The sequence below is a fragment of the Pituophis catenifer genome, unplaced genomic scaffold (genome assembly GCF_029215685.1).
Source record: "Pituophis catenifer annectens isolate HBS135680 unplaced genomic scaffold, rPitCat1.0.hap2 SCAF_4, whole genome shotgun sequence".
NCBI classification, from domain to species: Eukaryota; Metazoa; Chordata; class Lepidosauria; order Squamata; family Colubridae; genus Pituophis; species Pituophis catenifer.
In genome coordinates this window covers 112,138,037-112,159,695 of record NW_027256884.1, presented here as the reverse complement: position 1 = coordinate 112,159,695, position 21,659 = coordinate 112,138,037, and the positions used below count along the sequence as shown (strand labels likewise).

The following is a 21,659-nucleotide window of genomic DNA, read 5'->3' as shown; positions in this document are numbered from 1 at the left end:
CAAAGACAGCTACAGGTCTGTTCAGCAGAATGCAGGCAAAGATGTTGTCTGCAATAGACAATAGTGAAATAACCTTGTAGCTTCCGCACTCTAATTTGCTTCCCTTATTTTTATGGGGAGGCACAATGCGGTGATCGCAAAATTTATCAGGCATTTGGTCCTCTATAGACCAAATGTCTTCCACAATGTCTTGGAATGCAGGTGCTGCAGGGTGTGCAGCGGTGGTATTCAGCCGGTTCAGGCAACCGGTAGTGGCGACCTGTGGTTGGGGGTGGTTCGGACTGGTTCAGGTGAACCGGATGTTAATGTTAATCTGGTTCGGCGAACTGGTTGTTGCAAGGACTGGCTGACCCCACCCTTCTCAGGAGTCCCCACACAGCCCATTTTGGATGCCAGTTAAGTGCAGGGCCTGCATGGAGGCTCTGGGAGGGCGAAAAATGGCCTACTGAAAATCTGGAAATGGGCCCGTTTCTGGCCTCCGGAGCCCGGGGGAGGCCATTTTCACCCTCCCAGAGGCTCAAAGAAAGCCTCCAGAGTCTGGGGAGGACAAAAAATGGGGCTACCAGAAGTCCGAAAATGCCTGTTTCCGGCCTCTGGAGAGCCTCCGGAGCCCGGGGGAGGCCGTTTTCGCCCTCCTGGATGCTCGACCAAAGCCTCTGGAGTTTGGGGAGGGCAAAAATGGCCCCCCAGGTGCAGGAGGCCGAGTGGGCCACGCCCACCCAGCAACCAGGCAGACAACCAGTTGCTAAAATTTCTGAATCCCACCCCCGAATACAGTCAATACAATTTTAAAAGCAACACGTTTTCCCCGCTATAGTTTAAGATATAATAAAATATTCTTAAAGCATCATGAAGGCAGCATCTTAAGAAAAGTATAAATCAGTCTTTGATTTCTCCCTTTCTCTGCGGCAAAATATAAAATCAAATCTGTATGCCAGAACAAAACTGACAGGTGAATTTATCGTTTCACAAGAGCCCTCTTGACTGAATAACTAGTTTAAACATATTTGAACTTCGATTGACTTTGATTTGTTTGATTAATTTGCTCAGGCAGGCAGAAATTTTATAATTCCAAATTTGCTTAACTATTTCAATTTCAAGCATATTAGGTGAAGAAAACCTTGCTTGAACCTCAGTCTGTCATAACAGAGCTGTATTGTTTGACAGAACTAATAAGTAGTTCTCTTTTAGCAGGATGGGAACATAAGAAATATTCTCCAAAAATAATAGGTTCCAATCTGGATGATAGTTCTCCCATTGTAACAATGGCTCTCCGTTACCTGAAAAATAAGGAAATTAAAAATACATTTGGCAAAGCCAAGTGTCTCAAGGGTGCTCATAAGGCATCACTGGTCAGTAGTGGTCTACAGATAGGAGATTATGATTGAGCTTCCTTCTCCACCTTGACCTAATCAGATGGACTGTGAATTCTATAAGTTGCAGTACTTCCAGTCCCCAGCCCCTGTATTTGCCTCTGTATATGTAGGGGAACCGGAAACTACTAGCACGCATGTGCGGGGGAACCTTTACCTTTATGTAGGAGAAGGAGTTGCAGAACCTGAGTGTGGAGTTAAAAGAGGGATCAGCCTAGAATCCCTACATAGCCAGAAGTGAACTAAGTCTACTGTCCCTTGAATTCCGTTGACTCTTACTAATTCATACCAGGTGCTAACTGTTAGTTGAGAAAGATTCTTGTGCAAAGGCATGATTAGCAATCAATCAGTTTAATTGGACCTTCACTGTGGACCTGATCTTTCAGGCCTGACAATGTCCAATATATCTGGAGATTACCAAATTAGGGAAGTAACATTACATCTGCTGATGGCTTGTGTTTTATCATAGAGTTTTAAGTATATGTATTTAAAATGAGTTCTCAGAATTGAATAATATACCAGCCTTTAAATATATAGATATATATATATTAATAGTAGTAATAGTAGTCAATTTTGTCTGCTTTTTTGCTCATATTATTGTCCTACTCATGATTATTTTGAAATTAATAATTTCAAAATTTAATAATTTTGAAATTAATTTTTTGAGTATTATTTGAGTAAGAGCAATAAAAATAATTATCAACACCATAATGCTTGTGGTAAATTACCAAAGTTCATATCTGCTTTAATTGGAGGTACATTTTTTTAAAAAGATAACAATTAAATTAAACTTTTACAATCCTATTTTCATATCTTTCTCTTTTCTCTTTCATTTAAGAGTTAATTTAATTCTACTTTTTAAATTTTGTCCTGGAAAAATGTGCTTTAGAAGGTAGTAAACACTTTTAAAAACAATTTTTTTTTTTACATATTGGAAATTGAGTTCTAGAAGCTGAGACTATTCTCTTTAATATTACCTGTAACTGAATTGTATTTAGAATTAGTTGAAGGATTTAGCATCTTGGTTTGGTTTTTTTGGACTGTTTCTGAAATGGCTAGACCAGGGGTGTCAAACTCAAGGCCCAGGGGCCGGATCTGGCCTGTGGAGTGCTTAGATCCAGCCCGCAGGGTCACCCTGGAAACAGCAAAGGACTGGCCCACAGTGTCTCTGCCAGTGAAAACGGATCTCAGGAGGGCCGCACATGGCCCTCCTGAGCTCTGTTTTCACTGGCAGGGGGTTGCAAGAAGTCGTTGCAACAAAAAACAGAGCTCAGGAGCCAGTTTTCGCTGGCAGAGCTCTCAGGCCACCACAGACGCCTCCAACACGAGTGACATCGAGCTGGCCATGCCCTCTGCCCTCCGCCCAAAGTCAAACATCCTGATGCGGCCCTCAATGAAATCGAGTTTGACACCCCTGGGCTAGACTAACTTTATATCCTGTCTTTATATCTTGTCATATGTTTATCTGATTTCCTCAGATGTGCAAATAATGCTAAGATTTGTATGTGGATTTTTGTGCCAATTTTTGTGCCAATGAATGGAGCTGGTGATATATATATATATATATATATATATATATATATATATATATATATATGTATATATGTATATATATATATACATACACACACACACATATACATATACATATACATATACATATACATATACATATACATATACATATATATATATATATACACAAGTGCAATGGTTTATTTCTATTTGACAATATATATACACACACACACATATATACATACATATATATATATATTGTCAAATAGAAATAAACCATTGCACTTGTCTCTTTTTAATATTACATCAATTATAGCATGTATTTTGAGATTCTTTAAACAGCAAACTGCCTCTTTCAAGTGACTTAATTTTAATCAATTAATTTTTTATAGTTTGCTTCCCACCAGCCTAAGAATCTAATTAATTTACATTCCTGTTGATGACCTTCCCTTTTCATCACCCTCTCTAAATTTGGAGATACAGAGAATGCTGTAGAGCAGAGGAACCTACCGGGGTGGGATGAAAAAGTGAAGATGACAACAGTGCAGGGATGAAATGTAAAATTTGTTACTACCGGTTCTGTGGGCGTGGCTTGGTGGGGGGGTAATGTGACTGGGTGGGCGTTGCCAACTTTTTTTTTTTAACTTTTCAAAGCATTTTTCTAATGCTTTGAAAAGCCTCTGCCGATCAGGCAACTCATCTGGGATCGTCAGAGAGGCTTTTTAAAAAATACCTTTCTGCCGATCAGGCAACTCAGCTGGGATCATTAGAGACTTTTCAAAGCATTTTTTTTACCACCTCTTCGGCCAAGAGGTTGCAGAAGAAAATGCTTTGAAAAGCCTCTGATGATCCCAGCTAAGCTACGCGATATCAGAAGCTTTTTTTTTTTACTTTTAAAAGCATTTTTTCGTCGGAAGAGGTTGTAGAAAAAATGCTTTTAAAAGTAAAAAAAAAAAAGCCTCTGTTGATTGTGCGGCTCAGCTGGGCATTGGGGGGGGGTGCAGGGATTTTTGCTACCGGTTCTCCGAACCACCCGCCGCCATCGCTACCGGATCGGGTGATCCGGTCCGAACCGGGAGCATTTCACCCCTGCAACAGTGGTTGTGCAATTGAAGCCCCTTCATTACATATGTTGTGATGCCAGTGATTTCATTATGCAGTTGTGGTTACTATCACAAGTTCTTTGATGACACACACACACAAACACACACCTATGATATTGAATTCAGATCTTTTTATCTCTAGTTTTCCTTCCATTTTAAAATTGTAATATTTCTAAGGAAACTAGGTCTCTTTTCCAAACTGCAGATAAGTTGCCAAAAATTCATTGTTAATGATGTGACATGTTATGAAGAAAATCGGGTTCAGGATCCCCCCGCCCGCACTTGCCTGCGGCTGCTTTTATTCCCAATGTTAAAAACAGTTATTGAAACTGGCAGGTTAAAAATTGGATTCCAGAAGGCAAGATAAATTGATTATGTCATTTTCATTAAAGTCCACAAAGAAATGTATTTCTATGCCTTCATTTCTCTCCTCTTATTTTCTTTTTCTTTTTTTAAAAAATGCAAATCGTTTTGCAGAGCATGCAACCAATATCCATTTCTCACTTTTGCGATGGATGCAGTGACGTGGGAAATAAAAAATATTGTTCTCCGCTTGTTTGATTGAATTGTCCTAGGCTTGTGGGAATGAAAGATACTGTTCTTTCCAGTGATTTCAACAAAAGCATTTTATATGGTTTCTTTCTTCTTCTTCTTCTTCTTCTTCTTCTTCTTCTTCTTCTTCTTCTTCTTCTTCTTCTTCTTCTTCTTCTTCTTCTTCTTCTTCTTCTTCTTCTTCTTCTTCTTCTTCTTCTCCTTCTCCTTCTCCTTCTCCTTCTCCTCCTCCTCCTCCTCCTCCTCCTCCTCCTCCTCCTCCTCCTTCTCCTTCTCCTTCTTCTTATTGCATCATGAGAGGTTGCCCTTGCTTCTTCTCTCCTTCTTACCGTCTCACATTTTACATGGACATACAGGTAGTCCTCGACTTATGACCACAATTGAGCCCAACATTTCTGTTGCTAAGAGAAACATTTGTTAAGTGAGTTTTGCCCCATTTTATGACCTTTTTTTGCCAGAGTCGTTAAGTGAATCACAGCAGTTGTTAAGTTAGTAACACGGTTGTCATAAATATGAGTCAGTTGCTAGGCATCTGAATTTTGATCATGTGACCATAGGTCATAAGTGTGAAAAACAATCATGTTGCTTTTTTCAGTGCCGCTGTAGCTTTGAATAGTCACTAAATGAACTGTTGTAAGTCGAGGACTACTTGTATAAGATTTAATTATTTATGCCTTATCTTTAATATAGTGGTTTTTCCAACCTACAACAACAACAAAAACGAAGGGGAAACATTTGCCTCTTAGATCACCTTCTGATCCTTCTATTCTTGCTGTAAAGTGATGGAGAAATATAAAAGTAGTTATAAATAGCATCTGTGGCATTCTTCACTTATTGTACACAATATGATGTCAGAAGATCAGAAGCTGCTCCCCCAGAGGCAGATCACCAGCAATCTAGCAAACATTAATTGACTCCAATTAATGTTTAGGACAAAAAATATTTTGGATAAATTCTTATGCATAGCATGGAGAAAGTGGATGAGGAGAATGCTTCCCCCCCCCCTTTTTCAAGACATTTAAACCAGGGGCCATCCAGTAAATCTGGCTGGAAAAAGATTTAGAAAAGAAAGCAGTTCTTCCTACAGCACATAATTAACAGTGGAATTAATCAATCTCCATGTCATAGAGATGGGCCAAAACCTTGGAAAGTTTTAAAAGGTAGTTTATCTATCCAACCCAAAGCTGAGTCTAATTTTCATAAGGGGTTTCTTACACAGCCAGTTTCAAATCACCCCATAGCATCTTAATGGGAATTGATTTGGCTATTCCAGAACACTCTATTTCTTTCTTTTTTCTTTTAGCCATTCCTTGGAGGATTAACTGTAATGTTTAGGGTCACCTTGCAAGATCACATTATCTTCAATACAATACCTTCTGATACAATAACAAATTCATAGTGGATTCTTTGATGGTGAGCTGCTGAGACCCTGATGGATGGAGCAAAGCGAAGGAGTCCCAAACTGTAGCATTTCTACCACCATGTCTTACAGTTAGTATTGTTCTGCCCCAGCTAGGGACCCCAAAGAACGCAGCACACACAAAGTCCATTCAAACCTTAGTTTACTAAATAAGCCAGCTTTTTACAACAACGGCTGTTAATTAACTGCATTAACAGCTGCCAAGAATTCAAAGAATAATACTGAAAGCTTACTGTGGTTGGTAGAATGCCCAGAAGCAATTTGCAGGAAGCTGATAAGATAAGCAAGACAAGACACGAAGGTATGTGAACGAAGATGTTCCCTGCAAATTGCTTCAGTCGGCGTTCCTCCTTAAATAGGCTAAGGGAGTGGCCAATTAGTCCCAAGCCTTACTCTTGAGGAGACCTCCTCCTGAAGAGCTACTCCTGCCTTTTGGCAACTCTGCGCGCCCATGCATCGAGAAGAGGCTCCTCCTCTTCGTCCTCTTCACTTAAAGGAGCTTCTGGAGGTTCTGAAGGCCCTGGCTGAATCTCCGCCTCTGGCACCACATCTTCTCCAGCCTCCTCATTGTCCGACTTGAGTGCCAGCTGCACAGGCTGCTGGCGTAGCACCCCACCAGCCTCCTCGCTGTCTGAATCAGCTACTAGCTGCACAGGCCGCGTACGGGCCACAAGTATCAGGTTTTTCTGGTGAAGTGCTTACTTTGGCTTTCACCAAACACACCTTATGGTCTTAGGTGTTTGAAGGAGTGATAAATGTAGGGATGGGCTTAGTTTTTTTCCCCATGTGAAATTTGCATTTAGGTTTATTTAAATGCACAATGGGTTACAAAATGTAAATGTTTTATTTATTCTGAAACCAATTTTAAATATCTGTATGTTGAAATATGTGGGGGGAAAAATGATGGGCTCTTATTTATTTTTAAACGTAGCTGTGCGATCCATCCCCTGCTTGTGAGACATATTTTAAGAAATAAAAATCGTTGACTAAGATAGTCTGACCCAGCAGGGCTAATTCTGTATTTTGTGATCAAATAATTTTCACAGGCCACTTCACGTGACCTTGATTTTATCCCTCTTGTTAATGCAACCTAGGCTTGCATTGGCTATTATGTCCATTGCCTCGCTTCTGGCTCTTATTTAAGTGATCGTCCACTGGGGCTGCAAGATTCCTCTCACAGTTACTGCTGTTCAGCCAGGCTTGATCTAATCTGTACCTGAACATTTGGTACAAATTTAATGAATTCTGTTTTAACAGTTGAAGAGGTTTTGCATGAACTGAACACATGGGGAGGTAAAGGTTTCCCTGTCCAGTTATGTCTGGGGCATGGTGGTCATCTCCCTTTCTTGGCCAAGGGAGCCAGCATTGTTCAAAGACATTTTCCATGGTCATATGGCCAGTATGGCACAGGGATCACTATTACCTTCCCACCAAAATGGTATCTATTTACCTACTTGCATTTGCATGCTTTTGACCTGCTAGGTTGGCAGAAGCTGCAGCAAGGAACAGAAAATTACCCTGTTGCATGCTACTCGGGTCTCAATCCTGAGCTGTTAGCTTTTCAGGTGACAAGCTCAGTGACTTTAACTACTGAGCCATGACACCCCCTCAAACACATGGGAATCTATGTTTAATTATGGAAAATCCACATGTTCAGTTTAAGATGGCATTTCATACCAGTGAAACATTTTGTCCCTAGGAGTTACATGAGAGACTGACTCAGAGCATTTTCTGAAAACAATAAAGAATCCCTCAACTCAGACATAGACACGGACATACATAAAGAGATAAGATATTAAGGGAGAAAATACAGGACATTTTAAGTTTGACTTTCCATTTTTAATTTCCATTTCAACAAACTAAACTTTTGTTTCCACATTTAACTGGCCTGAATAGTACTGGTTATAAATTTAACACCAATATTGATGAGCTTGTATTACAAATTGAAAGGCATTGTGAGTTTAATAAAAAGTCATTCATTACCATTTATTAATTTAGATGTTTTGTCAGTTATTAATTTAGATATTTATTATGTTGCCCCTAAGATATTTCTGTTATATATCTTCTTAGCTATTAAGTAACCTGTATTAATCATTGTAGTTTGAATAGTATTAATTATGTATGAAACAAACTAGTGTTTATAAATACTATTGGGAAAAGCTAATGTGGTTAGAAACTGCAAAAACATATTGGAAAATTGTAGATTAGAAAAATAATGTTTCCTTGCAAGCCTTATAATACTAAACATATATTTATAGGGTGCTATATGTGAAATATTTGAATGCTTGCTGAGAATAAAATCTTATAAAGCAAAAGAGATCTTTATAAAACAGACTATTAGATTTTCTCTGGCTCAGTTAAGGATGCAAATCTGCAACTGTATTGAGATAATATCATTGCCTCATCACAGTCTGATGTATTAATGACTTTAGAAATTTTCCCATTATCTTTTCTTTTTGAGATATCATATCACAAAAGTTCCCTATTGTCTTCTCTTTTCTTTTTGAGACATCACATCACAGTTTAATGTGAATTTCTAAAATTTGCAGGATTAGAAATATATTTATTAAAAAAACACTGAAAGGTAGGTTTTTTTTGGTGCTGCTGATTGAATAATGCTTATTTCAGAATCTTATGATAAAGATTGTCTTCCTTTTTCCATCTTTTTTAGGTAACACAGAATGTAAAACTGAAGAAGAAAATAACCAAAACAAAAGAAGCTAAAAAGGTTTTGAAGAGAAATTTTAAAGTAAATACAAAAATTGTATTTACTGATGATGGAGAGGTAAGATCAAACACAAATAATTTGTTTATACTGCTAAGATTTCCTACATTAATAGCTTTTTGGAGCATAGACCAAGGGAATATGACTCTACAAGTTCTTCGAGACCACTTGGAGATACTTGTAATCACTGACTATAGTTATCTTCATGGATTACCCGGCAGGGTTGGGTTTAGGGGGTACAGTTTTGCAGTAGTTCTGGTCTTTTCTGTTGAAGCATATTCAAAAGGTGGTACTTGGAAGCTATTGCTCTAAACCAGGGGTGTAAAACACAAGGCCCACGGGCCGAATCCAGCCTGTGATGTGGTCAGATTCAGCCCATGGGGCCGTCCTGGAAAATGTAAGGGAGAGAAGCCCACGTCGCTTTAACCCAGTCTACCCAATGCGAAGAGGAAACATCAGGCCAGTGTGGCTTCGGCCCGGTCTACCCAATGCGAAGACGAATCGGGCCAGCATGACTTCGGCCTGGTCTACCCAATGTGAAGAGGAAACATACCAGCAATTTGGGGAGTGGCCATGTCCACCCAATTGGCTACCCCCCCTCCCGAGGTCGACCACAGCCCTGATGCGGCCCTCAATGAAATTGAGTTTGACACCCCTGTTCTAAATCTAAGTCATTGATTGACTCTTGGTATCCTGTAGTATTCTGTTTTGTCCCCTATAGTGACAAAAATCTATTTCAAAATCTGTTTGAAACTACTATTGGAGATCATTTATAGGAAAAGACAAGGCAGAGCCTGGGGGCGGAGTCAATAGAGGAATCAGCCTTGAATCATTACATTCCCACAAGCGATCCAAATCTAGCCCTCCTTGAATTCCATTAACTCTGGAAAAGCACAATTTGGTGCTGACCATTAGTTGACTAAATTCTTACGTATAGACATGAACAACAAATCAGTTTAACTGGAATTTAAAGCGTGGTCCTGATTCTTCCTGTCTGACATCATTTGAATTTTTGGAGTGGCATGCTGTCACTATGCTAATGATACCTAGAGTCCCTTGGAGTTTAGCAGTTAAACATTTGAGTAAATAAAGTAAAAAAAAAATACTGTTCCGTACCATCTAACCAAGGAAGTAATCCATAATATATCCTAATCTCAGTAATGGAATACATGAGAGAGACTGAACTAAAATTAAATACAGGGAAAATGCAAGTACTGTTGGTAAGGAGAAAGTTGGACTTGGGAACTGAGGTGAAGCCTGGGTGAATGCCACTGTCCCCAAAATATAAACTCTGGGAGTGTTTCCTGACTGTTCATTATTACTGATTATTTCTAATTAAATACTATTTAAAAGTTTTCAAGGAGAATTGGTAGATTCCCTTAAATACAAATTTAAAAGGTGTAAGAGAGAGGGAGGTAAAAGGAGGAGAGGAAGGGGGGGGGAGAGAGAGAGATTTGAATGATACTGTGTAAAATGTATCACCCTCTTAATGTCCTGCTTTGACTTCAAAACAGTTATTCTGTGTTTCAAGCAGAATGTTTTCAATCAAGTTGGCGGTATTTTGAAGTAAAATTGGAAATGTTTTGCATGTCCCTAGTTTGGAATAAGTCTGACCTATACTGTATCTGAAATCCAAAAGTACCTTTCCTAGTTTTCGTACATTTAATTAGTATTTCTGATGAATAACTGTCATAAGCGTAGTCTGCAATCCCATGCCAAACTAATAGCAAATGTACTACTGTTCTTTTTCTGTGGGAATTGGGAACAGTTTTAAAAAGCCATTTCTCCATGCTCATTTACTGGATTGAATGGATTACATAAATTAATGTTTCCGGGTGGCAGAGAACCAAATTGCATGGCAGAGGGGATCTGAATCACAACGATGGTTCATAGGTGCTTTTCATCAATATAACCTTCATTTGTCACATCTCTGTTTTCAACAGAATTCAGCCTGATTCTTCCTTGACTCCCTTCCCCTCTTTTGATCCGCTTCAGTGTTGTCAAGAGTGTAATGAGCCCAATACCGTTTCAGTACCTCTGCAAGCAGTACATTACCACTGGGTGCAGGGAAATTACAATTTGCAATGAAGCATTTATGTTAGTTTGCAAAAGGCTAAGATAAATGCCCCTGCTCAAGTCAAAGTCTTACTGCTTTGCCTCTTAGTTCATTGCAATTGCAAGAGCTAATTTGACACAGAGCGCAATGGAGAGTAAGTAGGGGAGCTTGATGGAAAGTCGCCTATTTTCTGCCTGTTTTTCTTTTTTTCTAGGAAGCACTATAATGTGTTTCTCTCACAACCATTGCCAACTTCTATAATGAGGTCAATGAATTAAAGCTTGTTCTTACGAATATCTGATATGGAGTCTAGCAATGTTGCATATAGTCCCACGGAGGCGGTTGTGGTCGAAAAGTCTAATCTTTTCAGCCATTTGTGTTTATAATTATGCCATTGTATATAAACAGGCTTAAACCTCAGCGAACAATCTTAGGGGTTTGGTAGCTATCATGTGGAAATGATTCTATTAATTGTATTGGTGCACGTTTTTAAGTAGCAGTGTTTTCTGTGCCTAAGGCTCATTACTTTTCTTTTTTTAACAAGCAGTGTTTACCATTGGTTGTCTCCAGATTCAGTAAATCCCCTTTCCTTGGGATTCTGAGAATTCATTGTTCTTCTCCCATCACTTTTTTGTGTTCCCTTTCAGAGGTATAGCTTGAATTCTGAAGACTATGATGCTTCCCACCCCCACCTACCCATCCACCCCGAATTCCAGTGTATACCTGATAGCTCTGAATTAATTTACCCTTACCAAACCTTTGATTACCAAATTAATAAAAGGTTAATTAATTAACCTTTGATTAAACCAACTGTGATTGGAGATATACATACATACATACATACATATATACAAATACACTCTTTGGATTTGAACAAATGCTGTGTTAGCTGATTTTCCCCTGCTGCTATTGGCTTCTGTATTCTCTTCAGTTTTTATGAACGTTTTCTCTGGATTGAACTTTTGCACATTAGCACCCTAATTGCACATGAGGAGAAGAAACTGTTAAAAGCTGTTGATGTAAAATTATCAGGTGATGAAACAGCTTTTTCATATCCTCCTGGTACTGAAATGTTCACCTGACTCTTGAATTTTGATGGCTTGTTGCTCTGGCATAGACCAAACTAAAATGCAGCTGTCTTTACTATGCCTTATTATGTTTGGATAGTCACAGTTCTGGCTCTGAACGGTTGCAGGAATTGGGTATGTCTAATTAAATGAAAATAATGGCTAGGGGTGAGATAATAGCAGTGCTCCACTATCTAAGGGGCTGCCACAAAGAAGAGGGGGTCAACTTATTCTCCAAAGCACCTGAAGGCAGGACAAGAAGCAATGGGTGGAAAGTGATCAAGGAGAGAAGCAACCTAGAACTAAGGAGAACAATCAACCAGTTAGAACACCTTCCCTCCAGAAGTTGTAGGCGCTCCAACACTGGAAGTTTTTAACAAGAGATTGGACAACCATTTCTCTGAAATGGTATAGGATTTCCTGCTTCAGCAAGGGGTTGGACTAGAAGACCTCCAAGGTTCCTTCCAACTCTGTTATTGTGTTATTTGTGTGCAGTCTGGGCGTCTTCTTAGACTTATATCTCTTTTTGAGAGCAGGTGGCAGTTATGGCCAAGAGGACATTCATCTGTTGTGCCAGTTGTACCTTTTCATGGATTGGGAGATTCTTTGGACAGTTACTCTTCTAATCACCTCATGATTTCAATTATTGCAATGAATTGTATCTGTGCTGTCCTTAATGACCCCTTGATATGTTCATTTGATATCCCTGGTATATGAGCGGCACTGGTTGCCAGTTTGCTTCTGGGTATGGTTCCAGGTGATGGTTATGACCTATAAACCTTCTGTGGTACAAGGCCCAGTTATTTGGGACTGCCTACTTCCTGTGGAGTCTGCACACCTCATACAAACTGACATTTGAACCATCCCCCTTTAATTAAACAATGTCGTCTTTCAGGGCCTTGCTTCAATTTTTATTTCCTCTATTAACTTCCCTGCCTGAAAATTATATTTCTGTAACTATTCCCTGTTGGCGCAGGTCTAATGTCTTTTGGTCTTCATAGCAATCCAGAGCTCCTTTTAAACTGTAGAATAGAAACAGCAGTACTGAAATGTTTTTAATTCTTCTTCTGTGATTCAGTTAATTCAGCAGTGGCCACCAGCACAAAAGTCTATCCTGGATAAAGAGGAAGACGGCGATGATTGTAACGGGATCAATATAGACAAAGCAAAAGAAAGACTTCAGGAAGAGGATAAATTTGACAAAGAGGAATATAGGAAGAAAATTAAAGAAAAGCACAGGGTAAGTAGAATCTCATCCCATTTGTAAAAATATCAAATCGAAATACTGTGAAATGTTGGCATGTTCATTGGGGATGAAGGATTTTACTGGAAAAAGGATTATCTGTTCAGTATTACTTCTTATTCTGGCCTATGCATGAATTTAGGCAACACAAGAAGAGATGTGGATCCTTGGTTTTGTTTCACTAGTATTGCTATTCCCCATGAACATTGCCTTTCTTGTTAGTAATCAATTTATAACACTCCAATATGATATTCTGATATTAAATAAATATGTACACACAGTAACCGAACCATATAAATGGATGGATGGTCATAGACTTGTGGTGTTGTGGATCACATATTAAACTTATTTATATGATAGACTGTTAGATAAAAGGGTAAAAATTTAAGTAGCATAATAACAAGACTGTACTTCATCAAGAATGATGAGGACTAGAAAGCTCTGTACTAATGAGATTTTAGGAGTATGATGTTTTATTTAAATAGCTATGCTTTGTGTAGAGGTGATTGAGAGTTACCCATGAATTATTCAAGAAATGTCATTGCAGCAAGGTGATTGATTTCACTTATAATGTAAAGCTTTAATAGTAATAGTTTAAGCTCCTTTTTGGCATTTAAAAGAAATTAAATTACAGGACATAAAAATACAAAGATTGTTGCTGGGCCATTTATTTGTCATAAAGCAGAGCTGAAAGTTTGAGAACTTGACAGCAGAGAATAGTTATAAATGTTACTCTTTCCCTTTAATGCCCTTCTCCTTCTTCTCCTTCTTCTTATTTATAGCATATCTGTGGATGCAGCACATAAAAAAAACTGTAACAAGACCAACTCCTTTCCATGTGTGGAAGAAGAAATAATCTGTATTTTATAGAACAGATTATTAAACTTCCTGTGTATATGGATTAAAAGGACAGGCACTGTATTTTTCAGAATATAAGATTCTCCGGACTATAAGACACACCTCCCTTTTTGAGGAGGAAAATAAGAAAAAAAATATCTGCCTCTACCTCTGCCTCCCAGCAATTTGCCTCTTTACAGCAAACAGCCAGTTTCAGTTTCAACACAGCCTGATTAGCACAAGCAGCTGATTGTCGGTTGGATCGGCCTCCCGACAGCTGTATCAGGCTGCAGAGATTGCCATAGCCTATTGCCATCTCCGCGTGCCCCATTTTCGGCCTCCGCTTCCCGTTTTCAGCCTTTGCACGCCCCGTTTTCAGCCCGTTCCAGGAGGTGGGAATCAGAATGGGCGGAAAATGGGGCACACAGAGGCCAAAAACAGGACGCGCGGAGGCTGAAAATGGGATGCGGAGGCGAAAATGAGGTGCGCGGAGGCAGCAATAGGCAATGGCAATCCCTGCAGCCTGAAAAAGCTGATGGTCAGGAGGCCAATCCAACTGACAATCAGCTGCTTGTGCTAAAGCTGAAACTGAAACAGGCCGTTTGCTGTTAGTTGCAAGGAGGCAAATTGCTGGGAGGCAGAGGCCAAAGGGTGGGGGCCGACGGAGTATACATTTGGCGTATAAAATGCACCCAAATTTTCAGCCTCTTTGGGGTGGGGGGATTGTCTTATACTCCAAAAAATACGGTATATGTTTTTGTTTTGGAGGAGATGAAATAATGTACTTTTGAGCCTGGTTTAAAATGAGAGTTTTGCATAATGTGCAAAATTTGAACTAAAGATTTATTGTTAAGCATGAAAGCTGCCTTAGGAACACATTGGCCATAACCGAGGATTATGTGCACAAATCTGTGCACATTTGCTATAGGTAATCTATGCACATTTATGCACATTTCCTGTCAAAGGGCATTCTAAAAATGTGGGGCTACATGTCCATGGTATTTCTAGGTTTCATGGTTCATACTGCATAACAGTAGGGGGCACAATGGCTCAGTGGTTAAAGATGCTGAGCTTGTCAGCTGGAAAGCTGACAGCCCAGGTTTGAGATCCAAGCACTGCATGATGGAGTAGTTTCCATTACTTGCCCCAGCTCCTGCCAACCTAGCAGTTTGAAAGCATGCAAGTGTGAGTAGATAAATAGGTACCACTTCTGTGGGAAGGTAAAGGTGTTCCATGCACCTCAGTGTTTAGTCATGACCATTTTACCTTTAGGTTACTACATAATAAAAGGAAGTGGAGTCTTAGATTTGGCTCTTAAAACTTGGGCAGAATTTTTTTTTGTTAGTTATTTTGTTACAAAAGCTTGGACTAATTCCCAAACTTGAACACCAAAGTAGTTAACATAGCCAGCACAAGATAAGAACAATTATTATTCACGCCTAACAAACTTTCTGCTGTTCTGTTCTGTATCTTTTTCCCCACTATTTCCGTTTTCTCTGATAATGTAGTAAACCTGGGGTGCAGACAAGCTGAAGATAATATATTTTTTTAATTTATTTTTCACATTTTTTTAAACATACGCCTCCCTCATTAGTTTTATAATTGTAAAAGCAATTCCCTCTTCTAGTAGATGAGGGCACTAGGATTCAGAGGCAGAAATTAAGATTGTTTGTTGCCACATAGTCTTGACTGAGAAATATGAGGAAATGACTGAGAAAACAATTTTTGTTGGGCCTGGGATTTAGGCCTTTTGCTCAATGGCCCTTGAAAACCTGGAATAAATAAGGGAAATTAAAAGACTTACACCATACCTATACCATATGCTAAATAAATAGATACATTAAAAGACTTGTCAGGACGGCCTCCTTTCATTATCCAAGAAAGAAAACCCCCGACTCCATTTTCATAGAGAAAGGTAACTTTTACTGGATAAGAACTGATTGCAGTCAAAGAAAAGCAAGGTCTGAAGCAAAGGCGCGAAAATCACATATAGAAAGCATCCCCCCCAACTGTCCATCGTAAATCATCCAATCCACAGGTTCTCCAGGAGTCATGTGGGAGCAAACGTCTGGCAGTGTCATCCTCTTACTATGCCACGACCGTTGACCTGGAGATGTTATCAGCCAGCTTCAAAGAAAACCGCTGCAGCAAAGTTTTACTTTCGTTTCTCCTCCAGCTTGCTTCCCCCCTCCCAAGAATTCCAATAGCTCCCCCCTCCCCCCCATTTCATGGCAGCCGAGCAAGTAAGCAATGAGCAAGTAAGCGGAGGCTGACAAGACTCTTATTTCTTCCCCCCATTTCTTCTCTCCTCCCCTCCCCTCCCCTCCCCCCCTCTCCCCATTCTCTGTTTGGTGGTATACTACTCTTACTCTAATGTAACTTGTTTCTGCTGGCTTATTTTCTCATCTCCTTTTGAACTAACAGCAAACTAACCCTAATTAAAAGCAAAATCTGAAACAAATTATTTTTCTTCATTTCCAATTTTAATCTGTTATTGCAGTCCTACACTGACCAGAAGATTCTGGTCAGTGTAGTATGGGGCATACTGTCACTTTCATATGCATATCCCATAGTAATTAGCATTAAAAGGTACATTTTCTCTGATGTTGGAGATAATACATATTTGTTATGTATAGAGGCAATCGATAGGCATTACTGCCAGCAAACCGTAGTTTAAGTACTGTACGTATAAGGTATATCCACCTTTCTATGCCTTTAGAATAGCATCTACAGCACTACTAATTTCATTTATTGAGTGTTTATAACTTATTGTAGGATATAATGTGCAATATAATAAGGTAGTAGTATCACCACCATTCCTCATGGAGAGAGTCTGCCTTGGTTAGTGGTAGAGCATGAGATTTATATGTAAAAGATTCCTAGTTCCTCCTAAAGTCCCTTGGGAGTTGGGCGGCATAGAAATGCGACTAAATAAATAAATAATAAACATAGAAGTTTTCTCTTTTTAAAGATCCAGGAAACTAAGTAATAATGAGTCAAGTTGCTTCTATGTATTATGTATCAGTTTTATCTATCCCTATCCTATTACAGAAGGGTAGAGAGTTAGAGCAGCCTAAGGCAATCTACGCTGTAGATAATACATTCATAATCCCATAAAGCATCAGAAATGCTCTGAAAGCATTGGGCTATGCAAAGGTTTGAATAGTTGCTTGAATATTGATTTTGAGTTTCTTGGGCTAGCCAGAGGTCTTCTGCTCGTTATTCTGGCATCAAGAAAACTGTCAGAAACTGTCAAGAAAAATATCATAGCGATGATATTATGCAGATCAAGTATATTTCCAGGAAAAATAAATCTATTTTCTTTTATTAAAAAGGTTAGCAAGATGCATATGGATAATCAAGTTGTAAATCTATATGTGTTTTAGGATTTGTACCTAAGCCACTAAATTTCAGTAAGGTGGAAAATAAGCCAAAGCATAAGATCACATGAAGCCTCAGCTCTTGTTGCACACTCTTTTATCTATACTGTAAAAGATGATTAATCCTTCAATTAAACAATGCCATTTATGGGGACCTAGAACTGTGCATTCTCTGTCTTAGCGTCTGCCCTCTGGAACAAGGTTCCCCCTGAAATGGGAAGAGCCCCCACCCTACAGGTGTTTTAAAGGGCTATGAAGACCTGGCTCTTTGCCAGGACTCTGGTGAGCATGGTTTGATCCCCTCTTTCTCTTTGTTCCTGTCTGATTCCATTATTTCTACCATCCTTCTGCTTTTTCCTCTTTTCCCCCCTTCGTTTTTAAATCATTTTAACAATTTATAAACTGCTCATAGTATCTGAGTATGTAAATTTAATAGATGATGATGATGATGATGAACAAAGGGTGGGACTAGAAGACCTCAAGATCCCTTCCAACTCTGTTATTATGTGATGCTGCTGCTGCTGCTAGCAATAGCACTTAGACTTATATTCTGCTTTATAGTGCTTTACAACCCTCTCTAAGCGGTTTTACAGAGTCAGCATATTGCCCCCAACAATCTGGGTCCTCATTTTACTGACCTCAGAAGGATTGAAGGCTGAGTCAACCTTGAGCCTGGTGAGATTCAGCCGGTAATCAGCAGAACTAGCCTGCAGTACTGTATTCTAACCACTGCGCCACTGTGGCTCTTGGTGATGATTGGAATAACTATTGGGCTCAGAATAACTATTGGGCTCTAATAATTATGCTAACAATAATGTTACTATAAGTAGAATAATTTCCCATAAAATGGTCAAGATGTTCTTTTTCTGAATATAAAGAACACAATCTCCCACTCCTCATACACTTGTAATTTTTTTACTGTAATATACTTCTCGATCCATTTGTGTGTATGTGTGTGTGTGTGTGTGTGTATATATAATATAATATATATTTGTTTTTCTTTCTTTTTTGTAGGTTTTATGTGTCTTTCTCTTTAGCCAGGTTCTACCTACGTAAACCAAGATGTTATGCAGCCCTAGTTCAGTGAAATCACAATTCACTAGTTTCTGGGCTTTTTTTTTTTTTTTTCTCTTTCTGGCAGCCAGCAGACCCTTTGCTGCCCATTGGGAGACTAAGATAGATCTATTTTGGCCTTATAAGGCCTCATCAGTTAGCCACACCCTCATCTCATGTATCCTCCCTGTAAAGGTACAATATTTGTTTTTCTTTCTTCAGTGATTTCACTGAACTAGGGCTGCATAACATCTTGGTTTACGTAGGTAGAACCTGGCTAAAGAGAAAGACACATAAAACCTACGAAAAAGAAAGAAAAATATTGGAGCTTTACAGGGAGATGAGGGTGTGGCTAACTGATGAGGCCTTATAAGGCTGAAATAGATCTATCTTAGTCTCCCAATGGGCAGCAGAGGGTCTGCTGGCTGCCAGAAAAAGAAAAAAAAAAAAGTCCAGAAACTAGTGAATTGTGATTTTTAATTCCCCAGTTGTGACATGTTGGCAGGCATATTAAAATACTTAGGGAGTATACAGTACTGTATGTCTTCAAGCTATTGATTGCCAAAAATCTGGATGTTTGTTGGAATCTCGCTTACAGAGTTTTGACATTATGATAAATGTCCCAACATGTTGTAGTCTGTGAATAAATCTAATAACTTTTGTTTAGAAGGAGACTTTAGTTATCCCCACTCCACTATTTTGTTCTGCTTTTTTTGCACATAAAATAATTTTATTTTGTCCCTTACCATACTACAAATAGTACTTTGTAGGATTTCTCTGCCCTCTTTAATGCTCTTTAGCTAGTAGATCATCATCATCATCTTTTAATGACCCCATAATCCCTTGAGGGATGGAGTCTGGGCAACTGAATGCAGCTAGCAGAATGTTTAATTGCCGGATGCCCTTCCAGTCACCAATGCAGAGTTTTGTTCAGCAGATATATTCTCAATGTGTCCTGCTCTTTAGCTAGTAGATATGGGTTGATAAATACCCTCATGCAAATAGTACACTTATGTATTAATTATAATTATAAAATTGATGGGTATGTTCTTTGTGCATAGAAAATGACAGTTTTAAAAATGCACTGGATGTATATTCCCACTGTTTTTCCATGAAATGGGATTCCAGTCTCTCCCTATACTTTCCCTCTCAATGGGCAAAATTGACCAGGTATCTCTGCTCTACAGTTTGTAGGGATTTGCTTCTTGTTCCCATGCAAGCCTTTCTAAAACGATTGAAATTTGCACAGTTGTAGCACTGATGATTTTGTCCTCTTGCCTTTCTTGTTTTTCCTGTGTTGTGCTTAATTTATACAAGGGTGATAGATGAATGTCACCAAAATAGCACAGTGTAGCAATGTCTCCCTATGCTTGGAATAATCTCTCTGATGAATGTTTAATGTTTCCCCCCCCAAATCTATTTTCATCTTCTGATTTGGCAACTGTCTGAACTTGCCCCATGCCCTTTCTCTGTCTCATCTCCTCACCTCTTCCTTTCTCCCAGGTCATTATTAATAGAGTGTTGCAGCTCCTTTTCAGTGGTAGTGTTTTAAGCAGAGCAACTAGATTTTGAGAGAAACGGGCAAGTGACATAGGTTGACAGGATACAGCATAGAAGGTCACAACAAAGTTGCTTGGAAATTGGGCTGGAGGCGGTAGAAAATTGAGTACTGACTTACAGAGTCAAGGTATTTACACTGAATGTACAAGAATTGAACAAGTCACATTTGGGTTACTGACTTGTCTAAAGATGACAAGAAAAGACAATATCCCTGATGTTTAATCTGGAGTAGTTTGTGACCCATATCTCTCATTCTGACTTACTCATTAATTACCCTGACAATAATTGAAATAAATGGAGTCTTTATAAAATAAATTATACCAATGTTCATTGATCTGTCTGAGTGCATTCATATGTTCCAATAAATATTGGGAACACAAGCTGCTGCTATGACAAAGAGAGCCAGGAATAATTCTTTGTGCCTTCTTTGTGCTCCATAACTCTAGGATGAGGGCATTATCTTGCACCCAGAATAGAGGGCATCCTGTTTAGACTGCCCATTCCCAAATCTGGTACCTGCCAAACAGGAGTCAACAAAGGTCCATACAGTCAAAGCTATGGTCTTCCCAATAGTAATGTATGGCTGTGAGAATTAGACCATAAAGAAGACTGAGTGTCAATTGATACTTTTGAATTGTAGTATTGGAGAAGATTCTTGAGAGTCCCCTGGATTGCAAGGAGTTCAAATCAGTCAATACTAAGGGAAATCAACCTTGATTGTCCTTTGAAAGGACAGATACTCTATAAGGACAAAGCTGAAGCTCAAATACCTTGGCCATCAAATGAGAAGAGAGGACTCATTGGAAAAGACTGATATTGAGAAAGATGAAGGCAAAAGGAGAAGGGAATGGCAGAGGATGAGATGGCTAGATAGCGTAATCGATGCAGTGAACATGAGTTTGCGCAGAATCAGGGAGTCAGTGGAAGACGGGGAGACTGGTCCATGGGGTTGTGAAGAGACTTAGTGACTAAATAACAAGTGCAGTGTATCACAGAGTTCATGATTTTTCTGTGTGCAGCATAGAAAGTTTGGGGAGAATCAGGGAGTCAGGGGAAGACGGGGAGACTGGTCCATGGGGTTGTGAAGGGACTTAGTGACTAAATAACAAGTGCAGTGTATCACAGAGTTCATGATTTTTCTGTGTGCAGCATAGAAAGTTTGGGGAGAATCAGGGAGTCAGGGGAAGACGGGGAGATTGGTCCATGGGGTTGTGAAGGGACTTAGTGACTAAATAACAAGTGCAGTGTATCACAGAGTTCATGATTTTTCTGTGTGCAGCATAGAAAAAGAGACCTAAGCTCTAAAACGAATAATGGAAACCTTAAGGGTTTGCTAATGGAGTTGAGAGTTAAATGCAGTCACTTACATGGTTGGAAAAGATGACGGTTACTAAGAGAAGACTTACACATTGGGGTCTTATTCTGTGGTTCAGTCATCCTGTGTTTGGTTCACGGTCCTATACATCAGAAAGAAAATCTTCCACAGCCTGAGAGACAAATGTTGATCCGTATATTTATCTCTTGACTTCTCTCTAAATTGAAAATAGATAAGAGCATTTAGAAATACTGCAGTCTACATTTATGTTAAGCCAACATTACAGAATGCATGAATGGACAGGCAATCGCTTGTTAAAAATAAGGCTAAATGGGAACTCTTTCCGATCATGTATTCATTATTATGCCTACAAAAACTAATGGTGGTGATATGTAGGCATGTCCAAAAAGGTTCTTCATAAAGCCCCCATTTTTGGTTCAAGTTGCTTCTTTGTTCT

At 39.2% G+C, this 21,659-nt stretch overlaps 1 protein-coding gene across 1 annotated transcript in view; it reads left to right on the top strand.

Annotated features, from left to right (window-relative positions):
* Window positions 1-21,659, top strand: part of DDX10 (DEAD-box helicase 10) — a 154,306-nt gene that overhangs the window by 93,893 nt on the left and 38,754 nt on the right. Inside the window, exons 14-15 of the mRNA XM_070942859.1 lie at window positions 8,638-8,751; window positions 12,893-13,054. Of these exons, the coding sequence (XP_070798960.1) occupies window positions 8,638-8,751; window positions 12,893-13,054 (276 nt within the window). The remainder of the gene's footprint in view (window positions 1-8,637; window positions 8,752-12,892; window positions 13,055-21,659) is intronic.